Raw genomic sequence first — 26,160 nt, forward strand, 5'->3', positions numbered from 1 at the left:
CTGGGAATCTTTTGTTTCATAAACTTCCCAGGTGATTCTCCTGCCCGTCTAGGGAGCCTGTGGATGTGGTCCTTGTGTTCCAGGCACCCCTCTGATTCTGAAGTTTCCTAAACAGCCTGGGAACAAGGGTCATCCAGGGCTGTCTCCAGCGTCAGCAAAATGACCGGATTGTCAGGCAAGGCTGCACGGCCTAGGAGCCAAGAGTCTGGGTCTTGGATGAGCCATTACGCTGCTGCCTTTAATCAGTGTGACTCAGGCAAGTCACTTACCTCGCCTCCACCTCCCCGTTTATAACACGGGGATGATCGCAGTTGCCATCAATGAGGATGCATGAAAGGGACATTTCCTGGTGAGAAATCGGAAGCCCTGAGAAGTTAAGCAACTCTGCTAAGGTTGGGGGGAGTCTGGCCCCAGGACCCAGACTCTTAATCAGGATGTGCCCTTCCCTCCACACGTTGGGGCGCACTCCCCCTCTTCCGGTGAATTAACCGATGATGCTGCCCTGGGATGAAAGTCACGTTCTGTTGTCTCACCTGATCCCCTGGAGTAGGTGGGAGGGGCTGGTATCAGCCCCTCTCCCCCCAGTTTCACAGGAGCACAAGCTTCAGAGAGGGGAGGTGATGTGCCCAGGGCTGCACAGCTGGTCCAGGGCATTCTGTTCCAGACAGAGGACGGAGTTGCAGAGCAGTGGTGGGGGCCGGAGGCGGGGGGGGGGGGGGGGGGGGCGGTGCCGGGGTGGAGAACAGGGCTCATTCCATCCTTGCACCGGCCTCCAGGAAGTCGTGCCTCTCTGGGTGTCCGCAGCAGCCCCTGGGGCCGGCAGGGCAAGGCCAGGCCATTGGCACCGGTAGGGCGGCTGGGGCGGACTCAGATGGAGCTGATTAATTTATCCAGGTTCCTGGCAGGAAACAGACAGGGAGCAGCTGGCTGGCTCTTTGGTGCTCCGTTAATTGTGACAATGACTTTAACCCCAGATGTGACACCGCGCTGCCCGGAGGCCCTGGCTGCAGTGGGGGGCACGGGGGGGGCCCTGTAGGGGTAGGGGGTGTAGGAGGCATCAACTCTCGGGTGAGGCTGGCACACCGCGGACCTCTTCCCCAGGGGGCCCGGAGGCAGGCGCCGGTGGGCTGGGAAGATGCTGCTGGGTCGGCGTCGTAGGAGTCCTGTTCCTCTGGTGCCTTGCTGGGCCAGGCCCAAGCCAAAGCGCTTGGCAGCCTACGTCTTTCGTCCTCTCGAGCCTCACTGAGGCAGGCCTGTCTGAGCCCCATTTTACAGGGGTGGGCACTGAGGGTAGAGGCCACGTGGCTGGCCAAGACAAGGAGAGATGGAGGGGCTTTTGTCAGACTTCAGACCCCCGAGGCCCCACTCCAACCCTTGTGAATTACTCAGAGCCCCACAGATTCTCAGAACATCATGAGGGGCAGTTTTTACCTCCCACCCCCCTTAAGTAAGAGGATCTCTAGTTCAAGGGCAACTGCCCATAGTGGCCCGAGAAAGGACAGCAAGGCATTGCATCTCTGGCCGAGCCAAGGCAGGGACCCGAAGCCCGTCCCCTCCATCTGCCCTCAGCCCCCAGCCCCTCCTTGGGGCCATCAGGAGTCCACTGAACTCAGCCCACAATAACTGCTTCCGGCCAACCAGCATTCTGCAGTTGAGGAAGCTGGGGCCCAGAGAGGAATGGGAGCTTGCCCGAGGTCACACAGCACGTTAGAGACCAAGAGGTCTTGATCTCTTGGCGCCTGGCTCATTTGTCAACATTGGATCTTGGAGGTGAATCTTCTGTGTCCAAACTGGGCTATTTGGTGCTCGCGGGACATTGCTCATACTCCCCCTGCAAGAGCTTCCTGCTTCAGCCTGCAGGAAGTTCCACCCCCCTCTGGATGCCCATCCTCTTTGGCATAGAGCGCCCAACCACCTTGTCTGATGCACTGTGAGACGGTCAAGGGGAGGGAGTATTTCTGGCATGTTGCTTTCCTTGTTTTTAAAAAAGTTGTGGTAGGGGCACCTGGGTGGGTCAACTGGTTGAGCGTCTGCCTCTTGATTTCGGCTCTGGTCATGATCCCAGGGTTGTGAGATCGAGCCCTGCGTAGGCTCTAAGTGTGGAGCCTGCTTGGGATTTTCTCTCTCTCTCTTTCTCCCTCTGCCCCGTCCACCCGTTCACTCTCTCTCTAAAACATTAAAAAAAAAAAATTTAATGAAGCCGTTGAACTGGGTTTAAAAAAACCATTGTGGTGAAATACACACAACATAAAATTTCCGAACCACATTCTAACCGCTTTTTAAGTGTACAGTTCAGTGGCATTAAGTACATTCGCTGTGTCGTGTGACCATCACCGCCATCTATCTCCAGAACTTTCATCTTGCCGAACCGAAACTGTCCGCATGAAACACCAGCCTCCCATTCCCCAGCCCCCCGGCCCCTGACAACCACCATTCCATTTTCTGGTTCCGTGGATCTAAGTACCTCATATAAGTGGAATCATAAAATGTATGTTCTTTCACTGGCTTATTTCACTTTGTAGAATATCCTCAGGGTTCACCCATGTCGTAGCATGCATCTGGATTTCCTTCCTTTTCAAGGCCGAGTAATATCCCATTGTTTGGATATACCGCAATTTGTTTACCCCTTCATCCAACGATGGACCCATTTGGGTCATTTCTACCTTTTGGCTGTTGTGAATAATGCTGCTGTGTAAGTGTTTGTTTGAGACCCTGACCTTCGATTCTTTTGTGTATATGTTCCCAGAAGTAGAGCTGTTGGACCGTAGGGTAGTTCTATTTTTGACTTTCCGGGGAACCTCCATACTGTTTTCCACGGTGGCTGCACCATTTTACTTTCCCACCAACAGGGCACAGGGGCTCCAGTTTCTCCACATCCTCACCAACATCTGTTATTTTCTGTTGTTTTGATAGTAGCCATCCTAGTGTGTGTGTGTGTGTGTGTGTGTGTGTGTGTGTGTGGTATTGCATTGTGGTTTTGATTTGTATTTACCCTAATGATTAGGGATGGTGAGCATCTTTCCGTGTCGTATTTGACCATCTGTATATATTCTTTGGAGAAACGTCTATTCAAGTCCTTTGCCCGTTTTTTAAATTGGGCCGTTTGGTTCTTTGTTGTTGAGTTGTAGGAGTTCTTTATATATTCTGGATGTGAATCCCTTATCAGACACGTGATTCGCAGGGATGTTGCCTTGCGCTCTGTTGACTGTGTCTGATTTATTTCTGGATCACTGATAACCTGGCTAGCGCCTGGCCCAGAAACCACCACATTCAACGTCCCCACATCCTAGTACTCCCTTTCTCAAGGATCTGAGGCATAGTCAGGTTCACGAATTAGAAAGATCCCTCTGGCAACTGATACGGAAACTGGACCCGTGGGCTCCCTGAATCACCCAAACAGAATACCCCCAGACTGCCCCCCCCCCGGGAGTGTTTGGCGTTGCCATGTAGAAACAAGGTTGGATTTTGTAGCCTTGGCATCAGTTCCAGTACCGGCTCCACCAGTCACCAGCCGGGTGACCTCAGACATGTGGCTCACACGTCTGAGCCTGTCTTTGCTCCAATGCAGCAAAACACGCTTTCCCAGAAGGATGTGGAGCTCTCTAGAGTGCCTGACGGCTGTGACAGTCCAGTAGGAGGTCAGCAACCCCAGGGCAGAGACCCAAGTTCCATCTTCTTCCCCAGGATGCCCCCGGGGCCATGCATGTTGCACGTGGCACGTGGCCGGGGCGACCGGCAGGAGAGGGCGAGGTGCTGCCTCTCGCGTCAGCGCTGTGCTCTCTCTGCCCGCAGTGGGACTCCATCAACGAGGTGGACGAGTCTTTCCAGCCCATCCACACGTACCAGGTGTGCAACGTCATGAGCCCCAACCAGAACAACTGGCTGCGCACGAGCTGGGTGCCCCGCGACGGTGCCCGGCGTGTCTACGCCGAGATCAAGTTCACCCTGCGTGACTGCAACAGCATGCCCGGCGTGCTGGGCACCTGCAAGGAGACCTTCAACCTCTACTACCTGGAGTCGGACCGTGACCTGGGCGCCAGCACGCAGGAGAGCAAGTTCCTCAAGATCGACACCATTGCGGCTGACGAGAGCTTCACGGGGGCCGACCTGGGGGTGCGGCGCCTCAAGCTCAACACGGAGGTGCGCGGCGTGGGCCCCCTCAGCAAGCGCGGCTTCTATCTGGCCTTCCAGGACATCGGCGCGTGCCTCGCCATCCTGTCTCTCCGCATCTACTACAAGAAGTGCCCCACCATGGTGCGCAACCTGGCTGCCTTCTCGGAGGCGGTGACGGGGGCCGACTCGTCTTCGCTGGTGGAGGTGCGGGGCCAGTGCGTGCGGCACTCCGAGGAGCGGGACACGCCCAAGATGTACTGCAGCGCCGAGGGCGAGTGGCTGGTGCCCATTGGCAAGTGCGTGTGCAGCGCTGGCTACGAGGAGCGGCGGGACGCCTGCGTGGGTGAGTGCGCCACGCGGGGTGGGGGGCACGTGGGCTCAGTCCGGGCGGGGCGTGGGGGCCGTGGCAGTCGGCAGGGATCCGGGCGGCGAGCTCAGCACCTAGGAAGATGGGTGACCCTCCAGGGTTCGTGGGTCAGCGAATACACCAGGCCGCCTGTGTGTGTGGGAGTGTGTGTGTGTGTGTGTGTGTGTGTGTGTGGAGCAGGGGAGAGAGAACGGAGGCAGGCACGCCGCAGCCGGGTGGCGCCCTCTGTGGGCGCCGTGGAGGGGTACGTCTAAGCACGCCCGTGTGCTCGGGCACATACCTGTGCGAGGGAACGATTCTAGGAGCTCATGTGCGTCGGGCTTCATTTTAGGCACTTTTCACATATTAACTCATTTAGTCTCCGGGCCTCCCCTGTGACATAGAAGCTACTCTTATCCTGGTTTCATAGACAAGGAGACGGAGGCACAGAGAGGCAGAGGAACTTGCCCGGGGGCACACAGCGCGGGAGTGGCAGAGCTGTGACTTGAACCCAGAAGTCTGGCACCGGAATCTGTGCTTAAAACCGCCAAACTTGCACGGAGTGGAGGGAAGTGGAACCAGTCCGTGGGTGAATGAGTGCAGTCTGGGGCACCCAGGGTGTACTCTCTAGGTTGGGTGTGTCACTGGGGCACCTGGACCAGCCTGCCGGTGTTTGGGGGGGGGGATCTTACCCAGGGACCTGTGGGAGGGGACAGCCAAGGTCCTTGTGAAGGGGAGGGCGGAGAACGCAGCAGCGTGGCACCTGTCTCCCCATGAGCATGCTGCTGGGGTTCCCATGCCAGAGACCGAGAGCAGGACCCACACCCCAGGCTGCATGGACGTGCCTCACGCTTGCACTGTGCCCCTCTGGGGGCAGTGTCACGAGGCATCCCAAGCACCCGGGTCACCGGGAGAGTCGGCTGGACAGACAGCTGGTGACCCAGCTGTACTGGTCTCCGCCTGGTTGCCCTCTGCCCTTCCTCGGCCTCCCCGGGGGCTGGGCACATGGCAGCGCAGCCACTCAGAGCATAGTGAAGCCTGCTGTTGGGACCACTGGTTCTCCTGGGGAAGGAGGAGGTTCCTGTGCAGGGAGCAGAGAGACTAGGGCCCGGCCCCAGATAGGAATTGGGACGGGGCCCATCCCTCGGCCCCAGCAGGCAGGCAGGGCCCCTCAGTGCTCACAGGACTGAGGAGGCCACAGGCTGACAATTCCAGGTGATGCTCAAGGTAGTTCTGTGGGATCAGGATCTCCCATGCAGCCACTAGGCCCTTTCCAGCCCCTCTCGGGGGGCTCTGGTTTCCTTAAGAAGTCTTTCTTCGCACTCCCAACCGCTGTGAGTCTTTGCTTCTCCAGAACCCTGACCCCCAAAGCACCTTCTGTGACATTTGCCTGTTGCCGGACTTGTTCTATCACCTGTGGCCTAGTTGGCTCTCAGGCTCCCAGGCTCCCAGGGTCCCAGGCTCCCAGCCTCTCCTGGCTCCTATCACAGCCATCCCTGTGCTTCTCAACTTCCCACTGGTAATTACAATAACAAACACCCCCGTTGCCTTTACAGCTCACAAAGGGATGCTCACACATCAGTTCATTTGCTCACTGTAGCAAGGCGGGTATTACCATTCCATTTTACGGATGGGAAAACTGAGGCTTAAGAGGTAGTGTCGCTGCATAGGCCTCCCGGCTGGTGACAGACAGAGCTGGGGCCTGAGTCAGGTCTGTCTTGCTCGGAGCCACGTGTAGGTGTGTAACCTATCCCCGGCCCAGCACCAGCACTCTCCCTGCCTGAGCTGGCTTCCAACATCCCCTCATTCTGGTGCGGATAATAAAGTCCCTTAGCGACAATTTGTTGAGCGTTTGCCACGTGAATGAGTGCTTCTTACTCCTCACGGCAGTTACTCATTCTGTTGAGCATCTAGTGTGGCCCAGGCACGGGGGTTTCGGCACAGGGAGTCCGTGCAGCCGGGGAGTTCACACACTTTCTCATGCTTACAAAAGTCCTCTGAGTGAGGTCGTGTCTCCCCATCATACAGATGCAACAAACTGAGCCCCTTCCACCTAAGTCACAGAGTAGGGCTCTGATCCCAGGCTGGCTCCCTCCAGAGCCCTCGGCTGCTCCCTCTGTCCCTAGAGCCTGCTGCTAGACCCCACCGCCCTCCTCTCTGGGGTAACATCAGAGCAGTTAGGAACTGGCATAGCACAGGCCATAATAATCAGGCCAGCTGCTCAGCGGATACCTGCTCAAGGTCAGCCGCTGGCCCCAACTCTGGTGCAAGTAAGCCCCTTGTCTGTCCAGCGTGCCGTGGGACACACTTGCTCGTGGGAGGGAGACTGGTCTTCCTGACTGGGGGATCGGGGGTCTCCGGTCCTGCTCCAGCCCCCTTGTTCGACAGGGGTAGGGAGTGGAGCCCAGAGAGGGAGTGTGTTTTGCCCAAGGTCCCACAGTGAGTCAAGGGCAGCACTCCTGGTAGAAGCTCCCAAGTCCTGGGCAGCAGGACCGTCCCAGGGCTGGGAGAGGCCGAGGCCAGTCTCGTTTCCTGGCAGCACTGGCACACTAATAAAAAATAACAAAGAAATGTCAAAGCGGGGTTAGGCAATGGCGGCACATTTCGAATTTTACATCTGAATCACAATACAACATAATTATGCCAGTTGCGAGATAATTACGGGTTTTATAAAAAATATTAATTCCTAACGCACGGCAGGCAGTGAGGTTTGGGGACGGGATGCCAGTGGTAGGTGGCACGGGGAGAGACTTCGCTCACTCCTGTCGCGGGTTTCTGTGATGGTCTGTGTTACCTCCTTTGAAGAAGCAACGTGGGTCTGAAACTGAGCCCACCGCCCCCCCCCGATGCGAGGCCCTGCCAGCGGTCCCCATCCTCACCCCTCCTTGGGTGGGTACCCTGAGAGTGGGGAGGCTGGGGGGCCAAGCAGGAGCTGGGAACAGACTGGGGGTGCCCTTCTGGGCTGCTTGAGTTGTCCTCTCAAAGCTGCAGCTCCCCTCCACCGCCGATCCGCCTGCGTGGGACTCCCTGAGGACCGTGGGCCCCTGGCTTCTCCATCAGACAGTTGTCTCTGAGCAAACCGTTGAGGAGGAAGGCTGGGCCCTGGGGTCCCCGCCTGCCTAGCCTGAACCCTCCACCTTCCTTCTTAGCAAAAGGAGAGGATCCAGAGCCTGAGGCCTGCAGCAGGGGCCGGCCCACGGCGATGGCCTCCCTCCCGGCCTCCCTTCCCCCTGGTTTCACCCTCACTGCTCTCCTCAGAAGTGGCTGGGAAGCACTCAGTTTGACAGAGAAGACAGTGAGAGCCCATGGGAAAGGGACCAAGCCAGTCGCCCGGCTCTTTGAGGCCTCACCGAGACCCCTCAGGCCTCAGAGACCCACAGAAGAACGTCAGAGCCAGGCGGAGCTCGCCCAGTCTGCCAGTGGGGAAATGGAGGCCCAGAGAGGTGATGTGACTGGCCCAAGGGCACACAGCTAGGGGTGTGATTGCATCCCAGATCTCCCAACTCCTTGAGCAGAGCGGTCCCCTCACAACACAGTTCCAGACCCAGGACCCCCCCCCCCCAGCTGGCTGCAGCCCCCTCCCTGCCGGGAAGGGGAGAGACCTCTCAGAACATCACCCAGCAGAGCAGCAGCCCCGAGTCTGAAGTCCTGGTTGCCGTCCTTCCCGTCACCTGGACGCAGAATACAAACCACCCTCCGAGGCCCTGATCATTTTTCTATAAATATCAGAGCGTCTCGTTTCGGAGGGGGAGCGTGAGCGACGAGCTCTTTTGCCTTCCTGACTGTGTTTAAAATCTGATTTAGAATTAATTTCCTTTGGTCATCCACCGGCAGACACCTTATTTGTCAAATCTCGGGCTCTTGGTGGGGGAGAGGGGAGAGGTGGTGGGGCCTCAGGCAGCTGCCGGCCTGACAGGCGGCCTGGGCAAGGTGCCCTCGGCAGGGGCAGCAGCCCCGCCTGGCTCCCGGCCGACACGCAGGGCCACGCAGACTCCGGAAGCGCCCTGGGTCGACGGGCGGGGCCGGGCCCCTGCCCAGGGCCGCTCCATCTGTCTCGGCCATTAATTCCCGGCTCTGCCTCCAGGTCTCCGGGCTCCCCGAGGCCTGGTGATTAGTATTCTTATTAAAGATTATTTTATTTTCATTGCGCGGATTAATCTGGCTCTGACACGTTACAGCCATATGGGTATTAGCAGAGCGCGTGAGAACCGCCCATCGGTGAGCGGCAGAATGGCCCGGCCGTCTCTAAGCCCCGGTCCATGTTGAGAGGCTGGTGGGGGAAAGGCCCGGGCTCCAGAGGCTCCCCCACCTGGGTTTGCATTCTGGCCCAGCGAGGAGCCTAGAGCAAGGCACTCCGCCGGTTTCCTCTCTGCCAAACAAATGTATTAATGGCAGCCACGTAGCATTGTGATAAGTGCCGGGCGCTGTCCTGACGTGAATTCACATGCATTTGCTCATGCCATCCTCACAACAGCCCTGGGAGGTGGGGGACTATTATTATCCCCATTTTACAGATGAAGAAACTGAGGCCCAGCAGGCTGCCTAGCGTCCCTTCGCCTAGAGCAGAAGAGGAGCCCAGGCAGCCTGCTTCCAAGTTTCCGCTCTTAACTGACAAGAACCAGATGGACTCTGAACGGCCAGGGGCTCAAGACCCGCAGGCTGTCGTGCTGTGCTTGCTTTATGCCATGAATCACCCCAGGGTGTCACCATACGTGTGCTGTGTGCCTCTCACTGCTCCGATGGCACATTGAGAGCAGGACCGACTCCTCGTATCTCGGCTCCATGGTAGAATCTCAATAAATGTGGGTGAAGGAATAAATGAGGGGAGGAATGAGCGAATGGTCCCCGAACTGCTAGCCGACATGGATCTGCTATAACTATAGGGAGGGTCACTGTCATTCAGTTCAACAACAGGCTCAACAAATGTTTGCTGATGAAGCGCAAAACCTTCCTCTGCCCCATTCCTGGGCCTGGAGGAGGGCTCCTAGGCTGTGCCCCAGGGCTTTGTCTCCCGGAGGGCTTCTGGGAGGAGGAGGTGAGATCCCAGTGTGTCAGCTAGGAGCCCCACAACCCGGAGCTCCCAGCGAGCCCTGAGCCCTCGTGGGTCTCTCCAGGGGGGAGGGAAGAAGTCTCAAAACTGAGGCACACGTTCGCCAACTCTCCAACCTGTGAGCCCCTTCTGGCTCCACCCCCTCTGAGTCTGGGAATCGGTATCATTTCTCCCGATGCCAGGTTTTCTCTCAAGCCTGTAGCATTTTACAAATTAACTTGATTTTAGCTGTTATAATACACAGTGAACTTCCCGGTGGTCCCTGTTGCAAAGGAGGTCAGGTCCGTGGTGCAGCTGAGGACCACCCGGCTAGGTGGCATTTGGTCCTCCTTGAACTCCCGGGATCTCTCCCTGCTGCAGAGCAGATCACGGCGGGATTCGCTCACTTTGAAAACTTGGCACTGACCGCTTCTGCTCCGAGCCAGACTCTAGGAAGTTTGAGATGAATAGGGCAGCCCTGCCCTTGTGCACCAGGAGCTGCCCACAAGCACCTTCCGGTTTAGGAGGAGGGCCAGACGTACCGATACACAAGTACAGCCATAGTGTTATTGGTGGCGATACTGAGCAGGGACTGCAGAAGTGGGGCAGGGAGGAGTTGTTTCTACGCACCTGCACATGTGCGTGTGTGCATGTGTGTGTGTACACGTGGAGGTGTGGAGAAAGGCTTCGTTCCAAGGGACAGGAAGATGAATCTTGAGAGTTTGACAGGTGGACAGAAAGGACAAGCCATCCCAGGAAGAAGGCATAGCACGTGCAAAGGCCCCGACGCAGGAAACAACCTGCTGGGTGTGGGGAGTGGCCCGTCCTTTAGTTTGGCCTATGGATGGCGAGTGAGAGGTGACACTGGAGGAGGCTGCGGGAGGGCTGTGCCTGCCACGCTTTATTGTTAGGCCGTGAGGGTGTGAACCGGCAGTGACCAAGTCAGGTGTCGTTTTAGGGAGTTCTGTAACGTAGAATACCCCCACTCCCTGTGTGGCTGACAACTTCTTACTGCTTAGACACGATCCAAATACCATTTCCTTCCCTGAGAAAGTAGCTCCTCGCACAGTTTACCCTTTGCCACCTCACCGCTTTATTTCCTTCCTGGCAATGATCACGGCCTCGTTTACCGCACTCCAAGGTGCTGGCTCTGTGAGGACAGAATGAATGGCAGTCACACTGGCAGCTGGGACTGGGGACTGGGGAGGCAAGGCTGGAGGCTGGGTCATCCAGGTGAGAGATGAAGCAGGTGTGGCGGAGGCCGGGGAGAAGGTCACGTACAAGACTGGTCAGTCCCGGTCGCGGTGACAGGCTCTGGGAGGGGGCGGGAGCCTGCGAGTCCTGGAGAGTCAGCATTGCTTGGGGAGCTTGGAAAACAGATCCCCAGGCCCCACGCCTGGCTCTTCTAACTGGCTGGCCGTGGTGGGGCCTGGAATCTATATTTTTATAGGGGTCCTATCACCTGGGTCTCTTTTCCAGTCACATTCCCACCCGCCCCATTCCCTTCCAGCTTTCGTTCCTACCCAAGTCCCAACCCCAACCCTTGGATGCTGAGCCTCCTGACCCCCACACCCGAGGCAGTGTCTCACTCAGGGCCCGGTGTCCGGTGATGGGCAGATTCAGGCTGGAGACCGGCCTGGGTGGGAAGGGCCGCAGCGGGAGACGTGACTCTGGTTTGAAGAGGCTCTTTCCTGTGCCGACTTCGGGGCCGGGACTCAGGTATCGGGGTCCCAGCCCCAGTTCTGCCCCCGACTAGCTGTGCAACCCTGTGTAAGTCACAGGCCCTCTCTCTGCGCTTCGGTCCCTCCATCTGCAGATGAGGGTAGGACCTGGTGATGCTGAAGGGCTACACCCGTGTCCCTCGGGAGATCCCACTGGAAGCCTTGGGTCAGAGGGGAAGCTGCCCCGAGGCCTGCCAGGGTGGCCCGGCTGGCTCACCTGAAGCCGCCTTGTCCTCCGCAGCCTGTGAGCTGGGCTTCTACAAGTCGGCCCCTGGGGACCAGCTGTGCGCCCGCTGCCCTCCCCACAGCTACTCTGCAGCCCCCGCTGCCCAGGCCTGCCACTGTGACCTCAGCTACTACCGTGCGGCCCTGGACCCACCGTCTGCAGCCTGCACCCGTGAGTACCACCCCGAGCCCCAGCATCCTGGAGATCAAGACCGGGCCAGGACCACATGCTCCCAGGACTCCAAGGACCCAGTCAGTGCTCTGTGGGTGAGGCAGGGACAGGTGGCTCTCTTGGGCCGGGGGCCAGTCTGGGGTAAGGGGGGTGACTCCGACTGACTCCTCCGTGGTGGCCTTGACCTCTCTGAGGTCCCTACTTCTTGTCACATGTCACCTGCCATCTCTACAGGGAAATCCTTTCTTCCTTCCTTCCCTCAGTCTTTTCTCTTTGCTTCGGGGAGCAGACGAGAGCTGGACTCATGCCCCGCCCGGTACCAGGCGTTTTGGGTCATCTTCTGATCCGGCAGTGATCCTGCTGTCCTGGGAGCTGGGGTGGGCGAGCCAGGGGGTTCCCGTGAAGCAAGGGCCCGTCAGAGGAGCCCCCTAACCGCTGCCGTCCTCGATGGACTGCCTGAGCTGCCTTAGTGGGTGTGGGGTGTGGGGTGAGTGTGTATAGGAACTATGTGTGGCCGCCTGCTTGGATGTGGCATGCGTGTGTCTGATTCTGGGTGTGCCCTGGGAGGCCAGCAGCGATCAAAACACTGTGTGTGTCTGTGTCGGCAGCTGCTCCCGTAAGAGGGGCCCGCATAGTGTTTGTGTGCCTGGGCTCGAGCGTGAGAGTCTCGTGCCCACGTACGTAAAGGACTCTGAGGGGTGCGTGTGCACATGTGGGTCCCTGTAGGGGATTCCCAGGTCCCCGCAGAGCTTGGACGAATGTGCCTTGTGAGCCCAGCGTGTGCGCACGTGGCCCAGCAGGGGAGGCGCGTGTGCCCGGAGAGGGCGTGGTTGCGTGTGCTCATGCCCTGTGCACCTGAGGGGACTCCGAGGGGCTCTGACACCGCGCCTGCAGGGCTGTGTGCCTGGGTGTTCTGTGTGCTGTGGGCGGGGCTCCTTCATCGCCTCCTCTCCTGGCCGGAAGGTGCCTCTCACGCTCCCATCCCGGCTGGGAGGCGTAGCAGCCATCTCAGCCTACCCCGTTTGCCAGTGCTGGTCTCTTGAGGTGGAGTGAGGGGCACTTCTCACTGGTTTTGCCCCCCAGTCAGTCTCCAGTCTCCCCCTCCCCCCACCTCCATCACACCCAGCTCCCGGGCTCCCTGTACATGGCGTGCACACACACACACACACACACACTTTGTCCCTCCCTCCCTCCGTCCACTGTCCTGCCCAGACCCATGCATTTTCCCCACATGGGACCTGCCGATACAGAAAGGATGGCTGAGCGATGTGGCGCCTACCATGGGCTTTGCAGGCAAGGTGAGCCCAGCTCTAGGTCACGGACACTTGTTCTCAGCTAGCCGGACTCCAGTTTTTCTCCAAATCCACAATTCAGTGCCCTCAGGTTCTAGAAATCTTACGACTGTAAACGACTAAGCTTTTAGTATTCCGCACCCTTCAGATTCTACTATTCTCTGTGATTTTGAGATTCTACTCTTCTATTTTCTTGAGATCTGAGAGTCTCCGCCTGAGATGCTGAGGCTTGAAATTCTGAGCCCCGGGGCCCACCCCCCTCAGCACCCCCAGTCCCTCCAGACTCGAATCCCCGCCCCCAGGAGCCTACCCCAGCCCCACCTTTCTCTCCAAAACCTCTGCGCTTCCCAGACTGGGGCTCTGGACACACACTGCTGCAGAGACCTCCACTGGGCTTCCCGGAGCCTCCATTTTACACCCAAGCGGTGCTCAGCGTCCAGCGCAGGGTGAAGGAGTGAAATGCGGCAGGCAAATGACAGAGGCATTTCGCACCCGCCCCCAGGGTGGCTGCTGTGGGCCCCTCTCCCTCCCCCCCCCCCCAGGGTTGTCAGTCTCTCCACCTGCTCTGCATGAAAACGCTGGGAAACGCAAACCCCGATCCCTGTAGGTCCTACGGCGGGACAGGGCAGGGGGTTCTGCACGCGGACCTGACGCCGTGGTCCGGGCTGGCACCGCCTCTGCCATCAGGGAGCTTCCCGAGGCTGGAGAAGGGGTGACCTTACCCTCGGGGAGCCCCACGTATCACGGGGGGAGTCCCGGCCCTTCCCTGGTGTGTGATGAGCGGGAGGCCGTTGCTGCCCACCACGGCCGCCTGCCGTTCTCTCCTCCCCAGGGCCGCCCTCGGCACCGGTGAACCTGATCTCCAGCGTGAATGGGACATCCGTGACCCTGGAGTGGGCCCCCCCCCTGGACCCAGGCGGCCGCAACGACATCACCTACAACGCCGTGTGCCGCCGCTGCCCCTGGGCGTTGGGCCACTGCGAGACGTGTGGGAGTGGCACCCGCTTCGTGCCCCAGCAGACAAGCCTGGTGCGGGCCAGCCTGCTGGTGGCCAATCTGCTGGCCCACATGAACTACTCCTTCTGGATCGAGGCCGTCAACGGCGTGTCCGACCTGAGCCCCGAGCCCCGCCGGGCGGCTGTTGTCAACATCACCACGAACCAGGCAGGTAGGCGGAGATGCTCCGTGCCCCGGCTTCCCTGGCCCCTGGCCCTCGCAGGATCGGAGCACCGCCCCGTACGCGGTGGTGTTTCGGGCAAGTGCCTGCCTCTCCTGGCCCAGCCTTCCTCCCCAGGACTGGGAGTTGCAGGCTCTCCACACCCTTAGAAAAGTAGATCCTGCCCCGTAGGTGGGAGAAATCCGACAAGGTCAGAGACGGGCCTCCACGGCCATCGTAGGCCTGGGTTCCAGAGCTTTCTCTCTGCCTCTGTTTCTTCCTTGGTGCACTGGGAATAACAGTACGTGCCTCAGGTCCTATTTGGGGGCTTAAGTGAGAGAAATGAAAACTCTGAGCCCAGCACCTGGCCCAAGGTACCTGCTCAATAAATGTCATTAAAAAATAAAATCACTCTGATTATCATTTTCCAGAACACCTGCCACTGCTGCCCCTGGGAGGGATTTGGTTGCACTGGTTTGGACAACAGCCATTTATCTCTGTGTGTCTAGACAGTTGCTGGGCTGAATTTAGCCCCTGGAGCCCCTCCCTTTCCAAATTCTGGTGAGTCCTGCCTGTCAAGTGACAGCCCGGCCCAAGAGCCCACCACAGTTGCTTCTCCATTAACGGCCACCCCAGCACACATCTAAGCCCACCGTGGCCCCGACCCCGTCTCCCCCCAACACCACGCAGGCCTGGTCCAGCAGTCACTATTCTCACCATGTCACCGAGGAGGAGTCCGAGGCTCTGTGTCACCCCACAGGAAGTGGCAGAGGCAGGATTCAAACCCAGGTCTGCCTCGCACCCAAGTGAAACAGGAGATCCAACTGTGAGCCCAGGGCACCCCCTCCCTGATGCCAGGCTTTGTCCATTCAAGAGACCCTCTTCCAGCCGGCATTTGTGGGGCACGCACCGAATGCCCAGCTCTGTGCCCGGGGCTGGCGACACAGTGGGGAATAGGCCTGTGTGCCTGGTGCGTGGGGCCCTGCCCTCGGCCACTGGTCTCCAGGGAGACTGGGGCAGGCGGCTGGCTGGCCGGGGTGCAGGTGGAGTAGAACCCAGGGGCATTCCCGACACCGTCAGTACGCTCCATCGTTAAAAGAGAAACCCTCCCTTGAAGCCCCGCTCCCTTCCAGCCCCCAGACCGTTTCCGCTCCCAGGAAACCTTCCTGAAAGAGCTGTCTGTCCTGCTGTATCTGCGTCCTCTCTCGGTGAGCCTCTTTGGGCGGCTCCTATCAGGCATCTTTCCCCACCTGGCCCCTGAGGTCCAATGCCTCCACCGGGCCACGCGCCGCAGGGACTTCTCTCCCTGTTCTTTTCTCATTGGTGGAACACTTGCGTCTTGCCCCCAAGCCCTGCACATCCCCCATTTTCTGTTCACCTGTCTGGCCTGCCCTTGTCCATCCTGCCAGCCCCTCTTCCCCGAACAACCTCAAAAGGCTGGAAGGACCCTGGGCTTGTCCCAGACCCTCCTCCCTCCCCTGTTCAGCCAGGTCCATCTTTTCCGAGTGATCTTATCAGGGCCCGTGGCTTGGAATGCACTCTCAGGCTGACATCCCCCAAATGTACCAGCACGGACCTCTCCCCTGAGGCCTAGCTGCCCACTCCCGCCCCCACTTGGATGTGTTTTAGCCACACAGCACCCCCAGACCTGCACCTCCCAGAGGCCCCCCACCTCAGGACACGGCACCACTGTTCAGGGGGATGCTGGAGCCCCACACCCCGTTGTCAGCCTGACTTCTCCCTCCCTCCCTCCCTCCTCCACCACCCGCCGGCCCCACCGGGCCCCACTTCAGGTGACCACCGCCCCCTCAGAGTCCTTCCAGTGCATCTGCCTTACTCAGCTCAGGCCGTCGTAGCAAAATACCGTAGGTTGGGGGCTTAAACCCTGGAGGTTTTTGCTCACGGTTCTTGAGGCTGGAAGTCCAAGATCAAGATGCTGGCCGGTTTGGTTTCTAGTGAGAACCCTCTTCCCGGCTCGTGGACAGCTGCCCTCTTGCTGTGTCCTCACAAGGCAGAGAAAGAGAGAAGTGTCTCGTGGCTTTTCTTATAAAGGCACTGATCCCATCATGAGAGTCTCACCTGCATGACCCCCTCTGTACCTAATTATCTCCCTAAGACCCTACGTACAAAGACTACCAGGTTGGGGGTTAGGGCTGCAATATATGAATTTGGGAGGGGGACACAATTCAGTCCACAGCACTGTCCACACCCCCAGCGTGTGCTGTGTGGGCAACCACAGGGGCCCCCTTCCCCTCGCCCCGTGACGCCTTCTCTCACTGCGTCCTGAATGAGCTTTCCAAATGTAAGCGAGGCCCGGTCATACACGAGCCCTTTACCAGCTTCAGCCTGAGCTCAGATCCCATTCAGATCCTCCCAGGGCCGAGGGACACCCATGCCACCCACCCTACCCACCTTCTCCAGCCTCGCCTGCCCACTTTTACCCAGCTCCCTCTCTTGCAGCCACCCTGGCTTCCCCCTGCCCTGCCCTGCCCTGGGCCTTGGCTTTACCTCTCTTTCTGAGCGACAGGCCCCTCCCCGTGATGTCCAGTGGCTGGCTCCTTCAGTCCTCAGTTCCACTGTCACCCCTGCCTTGGGGAGGCCCACTCTGACCACCCCCCGCTGAAATGGCCTGACTCCACCTGGCCCCTGCACACAACGTTCCCTCCATCACACGCAGTGCCTTCTTCTGTCCCTCATGGCACTTCACCAACCTGTGACTGCACATCGGTTTACCTTCTTGCTTTCTGCCTCTGTCATAGATCATAAGCTTCTCGAGGGCTGCCGTGGTCACTATAGGAACCCCAGGTCCTAGCGGACCACAAGGCATGTGGGCAAGGCATTCAGGAAATCCTGAGGGGGCCAGGGCAGACAACAGCCCTGAGCAAATGGGTGAGGTCTAGCCTCACAGAATGCTGGCGCCTCCCCCCTCTCTCCTCCCTCTCCCCTCTCCCTCCCCCCTCTCTCCTCTCCCCTTCCCCCCTCTCCCTCCCACTCTGTCTTCTAGGCAGCCACCTCCTCCTGGAGCCCTCAGGTGACCCCACCCTGTTTTCCTTCCACCTCTGCGCTCTGTCCCCCTGTGTCTGCTCCACTCACACGGGACCTCTGGCCTTGGAAGTTCTTTGGTTTTTAAGAGGCGCCCACATACCGATGGCACCACGATGGTCTTATCTGATCCTCACCTCCTCCTGGCTGGTGGCGCTTCTAGCTTCTCTTTCTGGTTGGGGAAAGTGCCCCCCCCCCCAGATGGTATCGGTCCCAGCCAGCAAGAGAAGGCCGGGTTGTGAACCCAGGCCTGATTCCCAGGCTGGTGGGGGGCCCCCTGTGCCACACTCTCCCACTTCACTCTGGACTTCTTAATTTGTCACGTCAAAGCCACCCAGCAGTATCTATTGGGCACCTGCTGTGCGTAGTCCCTCCCTTCAGGGAGCTCAGGGGAGACAGGATGCCCTGATAGGGAGCAAGAACTGGGCGTGGGGGGCAGCCGGGGGCAGCCGGGGGACCCTGGAGGTGTGGGGCCGAGAGCTTGGCTGCCGTGGGGTCTGTATCTGGTGCTTCCCAGCAGACTCACATCAGGGGTAACTGCACCGAACGCAGGAGGGAGGGAGGGACTGAAAGGCTCAGTCAGTGAGTAACGGGGGTGCACTGGGGACCTAGTGTGACACGGGAATGCTTGAGCTCAGATGGGCTCAGCTCAGGTCCTTCCCCTGAGTGTCAGAGCTGCTGCAGTCACACTCTCCAAGCGCAGGCGGTGAGGACGCTGCTTCCTTCCGCCCTGCCCCTCCCTTCCTTCTCCTTCCTGCTCCACTCCAGGCCTTGGGCTCGGGGTGGGAGGCATCGGGTGGTGGGGCCCCACGTGGACGAGGGTGTCTGCTGGATGAGGCTGGCGGGGCTCCAGCACGCTGCCAGTGGATGGGCCTGGCCAGCGGGGAGGTGGAGGCAGCGGAAGCTGGACTAGTCAGGCCTCCTCTGGGTCAAGCCAACCCCAGCGTCCTGGACCCCCGGGCCGCAGCCAGGCTGTGCCGACCCCGGGTGACCGAGCAGAGCAGCAGCCGGTGATTTGCTAGGAGGGTTGGAGGGTGCCGGCTGGCCTGGGGCCGGGGCAGGACTGTTGGCAAGGTGAACGCGGCCCAAGCCAGGGTCCCTGGGACAGAGGCCGGGCTCCATTATCACCCACCCTGCCATCTGACCGAGGCCGGCCTCCCGCCCCAGCCCCGTCCCAGGTGGTGGTGATCCGCCAGGAGCGCGCGGGCCAGACCAGCGTCTCCCTGCTGTGGCAGGAGCCAGAGCAACCCAATGGCATCATCCTGGAGTATGAGATCAAGTACTACGAGAAGGTACCAGCGGGGAAGGGAGGAGGGGGGAGGGGAAGCAGGCGGGAGGACCCTTGGCCGACCACCCCTCTCGTGGGCAGGACAAGGAGATGCAGAGCTACTCCACCCTCAAGGCCGTCACCACCAGGGCCACCGTGTCGGGCCTCAAGCCGGGCACCCGCTACATGTTCCAGGTCCGAGCCCGCACCTCTGCAGGCTGCGGCCGCTTCAGCCAGGCCATGGAGGTGGAGACCGGGAAACCCCGTGAGTGCAGGGGAGGACGAGGGAGCCGGGCCAGGCCAGGGGCCGTGGGGGGGTGAGAGGAAGGGGACGTGCTGAGCGGGTGCCTGTGCTGGGTTGGCATTTTCACAGGTGAAAGCCTGAGGCTCAGAGAAGGGAGGTTACTTGCCCGAAGGGACAGAGCTGCTAACGGCCCGTCTGCCACTGGCTTTTCCTGAGTGTCGGTGTGACGCGCAGGCGGCATGGCGCCCTTTGCCAGCACGGCCACCTTATAACCGTCCCAGAGGCCCTCTAGTGCGTTGCCGTTATCCACATCCCCGTTTCACAGATGAGGAAAAGGAGGATCAAAGCAGTAAAATGAATCGTCCGAGGTCACCCAGCAGGGCAGGATTTAAGCCTGGCCAGTCTGGGGACGAGTTCTGTGCCCCTTCCGCAGTATCCTCCTGCCCCCAGCCTCCAGAACTGTGGTTCCCACAGCGTAGTCACCCGGAAGGTACAGAAATGCTGGTTCTCAGGCCCCACACCAGACCTTCCGAATCAGAAACCCCGGGGTGAGGGCCCAGCAATGCAGCGTTTAGTAAGCCCTCGGGGTGATTCTGAGGCACCTTCAGGCTTGGAAACGCCCTGCCCCTGTCTCCAGCTGCTTGGGGTCCTTTCTCAGCTCTACACTCGGGTACCCTCCCCGGGGTGGTACTGGGAGAGAAAGGTTCAAGGCTGAGTTCATGACCCTCTTCCACTGGCACTGCCTTGGCACTCCTGTGCCAGATAGGAATCCTGCCTGGCTCGGTCCCATTTACTGTGTGACCCTGAGTAAGTTCCCTGAGTCCTCTGAGCCACACCTTTCTTGTCTAAACACAAGATGACCCTGGGATTGCCCTGTAATTGGGAGTGAAACCCGCACCTCTCAGCACATTCGGCTTTGTTACTGTTTGACTATCAGGCAGGACAGGCCCGTTACAGCTGAGGAAACTGAGGCTCAGACAAGTCTAGTGATTCTCTGCGGCTCACAGAGCCCCAGGAAGTGGTGGCACCGGGGCAGGAAGCCAGGAAGCATGGGTGAGCAGGGTCTTGAAAGGGAAGCTTAGTGGAGGGTGGGGGCAGAGGGGGAGGAGGCCTGTGACCGGACTCTGGGCTGACTCACAGCTGAGGACGCTGCCCACCGAGCCCGGAAGAGCCACCAGACCCCCGGGCCTGAGAGGCTGGTGCCCCACCCCGCTTTCCTCCTCTGCAGGGCCCCGCTATGACACCAGGACCATTGTCTGGATCTGCCTGACGCTCATCACGGGTCTGGTGGTGCTTCTGCTCCTGCTCATCTGCAAAAAGAGGTGTGTGGTCCCTGCCCCCAGCCACCCCAAGCCCCTCCTCTGGAGCCCTGTGTCCCCAGCCCGTGCCGAGCCCCACCAAGCCAGCGTTCCCCTTGTGCCTGCGGGCAGGTTCCTCATATAAACCTGCTCTTGTTTCCTCCTTCACTTTGTCTTGCCCGCTACCCGCCCCCCTCCCCCGCATGCCCCGCACATCCCCCATTTTCTGTCCGCCTCTCTGGCCTGCCCTTCTTCCTCTCTGCTAGCCCCTCGTCTCTGAACAGCCTCGAAAGGCTAGAGGACCCCGGGCTTGTCCCGGACCCTCCTCTTTTCCCTGTTCACCCAGGTCCGTCTTTCCCGAGGGACCTTATCAGGGCCCCTGGCTTGGAATTGCGCTCCCATGCAGTCCATGGGGTGGACATCGCTTCGGGTGACCACCTTGTTTAAGCCTGTGATGTGGAGATCCTGGTCTTGTGTTGCAGGGGAGCTAGTTGGGGACCAGGGACGTTAGGCCTCTTCCACCAAGTAGATGTCAGAGCTGGGACGGGACCCCAGATCCGCCAAAACTGAAGCCGTTGTTCTCTCTCTGACTCCATCGCAGAGGGAGGTTGCGATGAGGACGCTTGTGTACTTCCTGTCACAGGCAGTGAGGATTGGAAGCATTGTCCTGTTTCCTGGAGACACAGGCCCAGGGGAGGGAGGGGGCTTGCCAAGGTCACACAGTGTGGTAGACACCCGAGGCCTCGCCTCCCGGCCACCCCACCAAGGGTGGTTTCGTGTAAAACGGGGCTGATAATGCATAGACTGCTGTGCGGGCCGAGTGCGCTTGGCTTCGCAAGTTGTAATTGTCAAAGATGTCACGGTCCAGCCGGGTCGAGAGCCGGAGGGCAGGGACTCCCCTCTGCAGGGGCTGACCCCGAAGGGGAAGGAGCTGGAAGGGAGGCGTTCTGGCCCTGCACGGGGTCGGGGCTGAGGCTAGGGCCGTCCTCCACAGGCACTGTGGCTACAGCAAGGCCTTCCAGGACTCTGACGAGAAGATGCAGTATCAGAACGGGCAGGGTGAGTGCGGGGGACCCAGGGACGTGGGGTCACAGTGGGAACCGGCACCGGCCCGGGGAGGGCACGGGTGGGAGGAGCAAGGGCCCACAGGGAAGAGCGGAGCCCCAGGGAAAGACAGGGAGGTCATAGAGACCTGAGGCCTCAGGTGCTGCTTCCCTTTATTGGGTTTGCAGACCCCGCTGAGAAGGCTAAAAACCCTCCGCCCAGGGAAATGCACAAGTTTGTGCGCTCACGCACAATTCTGCACACTGCTGGGGGGCAGGGGGGCATCATATGCTCTTGGATAAGAACCTGTCCTACCGAGAGCTTTCTCAGGACCCTGCAGAGGCCCCAGAAAACAAGGATAATTAGGAGAGAGCCTACCTCCGTACCGCACTTCTGTGCCCATGGTAGACATTAGTATTACTTCTGGTACTGATTCTCACTGAGCTGAACGCAACATCAGAATCCTCCTTAACACAGTCTTCTAGAGAACTACTGTGAATCAAAATTGGCCTTTGTGACGAAAACATTTTTGCTACGTTTCTACCCCAGAACGATTTAGAAAGACCTTAAAGACTCTAGCAGTGACCCCAGAAAACCTAACAGCAGATATACTCAGAACTCACTGGAAACCCCAGTGTCCTCTAGAGACCCCATAGCTCCTCCACAGAGACCCTGTTATCGCTCGGTAAGCACGTATTAGGCACCTACTGTTTGCCGCCACATCCTGAGATACCCAGGGATGCTCCTTACCCTCCAGCCCCCACCCCAGACCTCTCCCAGGCCCATAGAACGCTGCGAAAGAAAGTCTCCTGCACCCTCCTGATGGCCCTTCTTTCCTGGTCCCTCAGCACCCCCACCTGTCTTCCTGCCCCTGCACCACCCCCCAGGGAAGATCCCGGAGCCCCAGTTCTATGCAGAACCCCATAACTATGAGGAGCCAGGCCGGGCGGGCCGCGGTTTCACCAGAGAGATTGAAGCCTCCAGGATCCACATCGAGAAAATTATCGGCTCTGGTGAGCCTCGGGGGTTGTGAAGGTGGGGACAGCACAGGGGGGTGCCCGGGGGAGGGGCACCCAGGGCAGAGGGAGAGGGGAACCAAGGAGCCCGTACGGCAGACATGTGGGGCAGGGGGCGTGCCAGGGACCGGGTGCGGAGAGGAGGGTCCCGTAGCCCTCCCCTGCCTGCCCTGCTCGGGATCCACAGGGGAGTCGGGGGAAGTCTGCTACGGGCGGCTGCGGGTGCCAGGGCAGCAGGACGTGCCCGTGGCCATCAAGGCCCTCAAAGCCGGCTACACAGAGAGACAGCGGCGGGACTTTCTGAGCGAGGCATCCATCATGGGTCAGTTTGACCACCCCAATATCATCCGCCTTGAAGGTGTCGTCACCCGTGGTAGGTGCCAGGCGAGGCCAGCCTCACCCTGAAGGGCCCCTCCTGCCCAGGACCAGGAGTCTGGGTCCATCCCTGGACTGCCGTGCTCTGCCCCTGCCCTGCCCCGTCCCCCTGGCTCAGGCCCCTGGATGACTTGGTTGGGAGGGGGCCCAGAGGCCGGGACCCCAGGGGGAACCCTGGACTTTCTGAAGCTGTCAAGTGCTGGCCCACCTCCTGGCAGCTCTCAGAGGGGGCATGTTCCTGGGGGTCTCCGATCAGCAGGTCTGATCCCCCCACCAAGAGCCACCCCTGCCTCTGTCCCTCCCCAGGCCGCCTGGCAATGATCGTGACTGAGTACATGGAGAACGGCTCCCTGGACGCCTTCCTGAGGGTGCGTGCCCCACCCGTCCTTCCGCATAGGCTGGGGGGAGGGAAGTTCAGTCTGGGTGTTGGGAGATCACGTGAGGCCTCCAAACACCCTCAGGAACTTGGACCCAGTGGACCTGGGGAAGGGGAGTGAGGCATGGGGAGGGGTCTTAAGGGGCAGCCAATCAAATTACCTTTCAGGGCCCCATCTCATGAAGGTCCCTCTGCCGCACGGGTCCTCTGCCCTGCACACAGGCTCAGAGGGGTGCCTCTGCGGGGACCCAGGGCTCCAGCCAGCTGGAAGGCATGGTGGGTGCGGTGGAAATCGCTAGACTCCCAGCCCCCACCCTACCATTTATTTGCTGAGCGTTCAGGCGCAGGGCTTAACCTCTCTGGGCCTCTGTTCCTCCTTCTGCAAGATGGGTGGGAAGTCATCAGAGCCCCACCTATACTTCGCAAACTGCCCAGAGCCTTCCTGAAGCCCAGCCGTGTCCCCCTACAGACTCACGACGGGCAGTTCACCATCATGCAGCTGGTGGGCATGCTCAGAGGTGTGGGTGCCGGCATGCGCTACCTCTCAGACCTGGGCTACATCCACCGAGACCTGGCCGCCCGCAACGTGCTGGTTGACAGCAACCTGGTCTGCAAGGTGTCCGACTTCGGGCTCTCCCGGGTGCTGGAGGACGACCCCGACGCGGCCTACACCACCACGGTGCGCAGTCCACACCCCTTCCCAGGAGGCCCGGGGAGGGGCAAGGTGGCAGGGGGTGGGGGTGGGGGCTCCTCACACCTAGTCAAGTGAAGTTGGAAGTGTCAGGGTCGCCTTCAATCTGGGGCACGTCCTACCTCTTCTCTGCAGCTGTTTCCCCCTCTGGGAAATGCCAGCCGCCATTCCCACCCTTTCTGTACCCCTGGGTGGCCTGGGCAGACACCAGGGCTGGTCTCCCCCTCGTCACTCCCTCTCTGGGAGATTTGGGGAGGGGTGGCGTCTCCCTGAATCACAAATCCACTCCAGAGCTGTCTGCAAGGATTGGCTAGAAACTAGCATTTTCAGAACGTGTTCCATAGAGCTGTGGGTTTCCCTAGAGGTACCCTGGGGGCCGCCTTCAAGGCAGGAGGCTGAGTGGGCAGGGACCCAGGCCCCCCACCCTGCTTCAGCGAGAACCTTCCCTTAGGTCTCACCCACTGAGCGTCCTAATGAAGTTTCACTTAGAGAAAGGATTTTGTGACAAAAACAAACAAAACAAAAAAACAAAAACAAAAAACACACTAAAACCCCAAACCCAAAAAACCCAACCCAAGAAGAAGGAAAGAAAGGAAGAGCAGTTAGGGTGATGAGCAAGCCACACTCTGTGGGCTTGGTCTCTTGCTTAGGCATCAGCCTGTTGACTGATACTTACTGAGCACCTGCTATGTTCCAGGCCCGCCACACACTTCCTTCGCTCAGTCTTCACGACAGCTGTGTGTGCAGGTCTCCCGGACCAGAACAGGTGCTCTAGGAAGGTGGAGGCCGTGTCTCCCCTCCTGGACTGCCAGTTTCCCAGCCTGGACCCAGTGCTTAGCTCCCCACTGCGGGTTGGGGAGAGGCCCTCAGCACTCCTGTGTGCCTTGCAGGGAGGCAAGATCCCGATCCGCTGGACGGCACCCGAAGCCATCGCTTTCCGGACCTTCTCCTCGGCCAGCGATGTGTGGAGTTTCGGTGTGGTCATGTGGGAGGTGCTGGCCTATGGGGAGAGGCCCTACTGGAACATGACAAACCGTGACGTGAGTGCGGGACGCTGGCTGGGCAGGGGGCCGTTGGGGGCCTTGGAGGGAGGGACGGCCTCCAGGCCAGCACTGTGCTTGCCCCCACCCCAGGTCATCAGCTCCGTGGAGGAGGGGTACCGCCTGCCTGCGCCCATGGGCTGCCCGCGCGCCCTGCACCAGCTCATGCTCGATTGCTGGCACAAGGACAGGGCCCAGCGGCCTCGCTTTTCCCAGATTGTCAGTGTCCTCGATGCCCTCATCCGGAGCCCTGAGAGTCTCAGGGCCACGGCCACTGTCAACAGGTGCCTGGTGCCCACCCCAGCTCTGCCCAAGCCCAGCTGCCCTCCCAGTATTTCCTGAGATAAGGCTCAGACTTAGTGTAAGCCCTGACATCTGGACCTCACCCAACCTGGGCCTCAAACCCCTGCGCTGCTTAGGCTTCTGACCCCTGTCAAGTCTGGACCCCTGATCCCTGCCTTACCTGATGGCTATTCTGCCTGGGCCCTTGACCCCTGTCCTGCCTGGGCCCCTGACTGCTGTCCTGCCTGAACCCTTGACCTCTGAGCTTCCTGGGCCTCTGACCCCTGCCCTGTCTGGGCCTTCCTCAGCCCTCTCCTTGCAGCCTGGGGGCGAGCTTCTCAGACCCTTTGCCTACTGCTGAGCCTGGATGGAGGCCGAGGGCGGCTAGTGCGAGGGTCCCTGAGGGAGGCAGAGGCCCTGGCAGGCCACTTACCAAGGACCCCTGTGCCTCAGGTGCCCGCCCCCTGCCTTTGCCCAGAGCTGCTTTGACCTCCGTGGGGGTGGGGGCGGCGGCGGGGGCCTCACCGTCGGGGACTGGCTGGATTCCATCCGCATGGGCCGCTACCGGGACCACTTTGCCGCCGGCGGTTACTCCTCCCTGGGCATGGTGCTGCGTATGAACGCTCAGTGAGTGGAGGGGCCGGGTGGTGGTGCCCGTGGGGGCGGGGACAGGGGAGGAGGGCAGGAGACCAGAGGCAGGCTGGCAGCTCCAGGGAAGGGGGACCTGGCCTCCCAGGCCAACCCGGTCAGCACCGCCCTTCCTTCACAGGGACGTGCGCGCCCTGGGCATCACCCTCATGGGCCACCAGAAGAAGATCCTCGGCAGCATCCAGACCATGAGGGCCCAGCTGACCAGCACCCAGGGGCCCCATCGGCACCTCTGACCCGAGGCTGGTGGGGCCCGGGCAGCAACTAAAAGTGGCCCCAAGTCATGTCGGCCACCAGAGGACTTGTAGGGTTGGCCGGAGGTCGGGCAGCTCCCCGCCTCTGGTCCCTCCTCTCAGGTGCCAGGGAGGCCAAGAGCTCCGCCACAGGACCGGGTGTTAGCCGGAGTCAGGCTGCCTGGGAAGCGGCATTTGGTGCCCAGCGTGGCTGGGACATCTGTCCCCAGCTGAGGCCTCAGTGACACTGAGCCTAACAGAGACAGCACTCGCTTGCCTCTGAGAGAGAGAGAGAGAGAGAGAGAGAGAGTGTGTGTGTGTGTGTGTGTGTGATCACACGCTGTAGGGGTTGTTTTCATGAGGTCCTGGGAGCCCTTGTGAACATCTGTGATCATGTGTGTGTGTCCACCCATTGGATCCAAGCACGGACGTGTGCCTGTGGTGTGCGTGCTTATCCAATTTGGTGGGGGGCATATGTGCGTGACCATGGATGGCACGTCATGAATGAGGACATGTGTCACGGGCCTGTGACCCGTGCGACACTGCCCAC

The 26,160-nt window shown here is 60.0% G+C and overlaps 1 protein-coding gene across 1 annotated transcript in view; it reads left to right on the forward strand.

Annotated features, from left to right (window-relative positions):
- EPHA8 (EPH receptor A8) overlaps positions 1-25,613 on the forward strand; it is a 33,905-nt gene extending 8,292 nt beyond the window's left edge. The window contains exons 3-17 of the mRNA XM_030325860.1: positions 3,793-4,456; positions 11,451-11,606; positions 13,731-14,066; positions 18,264-18,388; positions 18,466-18,628; positions 19,836-19,929; positions 20,900-20,964; positions 21,798-21,962; positions 22,153-22,338; positions 22,647-22,708; positions 23,186-23,395; positions 24,298-24,447; positions 24,541-24,731; positions 25,183-25,356; positions 25,499-25,613. Of these exons, the coding sequence (XP_030181720.1) occupies positions 3,793-4,456; positions 11,451-11,606; positions 13,731-14,066; positions 18,264-18,388; positions 18,466-18,628; positions 19,836-19,929; positions 20,900-20,964; positions 21,798-21,962; positions 22,153-22,338; positions 22,647-22,708; positions 23,186-23,395; positions 24,298-24,447; positions 24,541-24,731; positions 25,183-25,356; positions 25,499-25,613 (2,856 nt within the window). The remainder of the gene's footprint in view (positions 1-3,792; positions 4,457-11,450; positions 11,607-13,730; positions 14,067-18,263; positions 18,389-18,465; positions 18,629-19,835; positions 19,930-20,899; positions 20,965-21,797; positions 21,963-22,152; positions 22,339-22,646; positions 22,709-23,185; positions 23,396-24,297; positions 24,448-24,540; positions 24,732-25,182; positions 25,357-25,498) is intronic.
- Positions 25,614-26,160: the final 547 nt, after the last annotated feature.

The sequence above is a fragment of the Lynx canadensis genome, chromosome C1 (genome assembly GCF_007474595.2).
Source record: "Lynx canadensis isolate LIC74 chromosome C1, mLynCan4.pri.v2, whole genome shotgun sequence".
In the NCBI taxonomy this organism is placed as follows: domain Eukaryota; kingdom Metazoa; phylum Chordata; class Mammalia; order Carnivora; family Felidae; genus Lynx; species Lynx canadensis.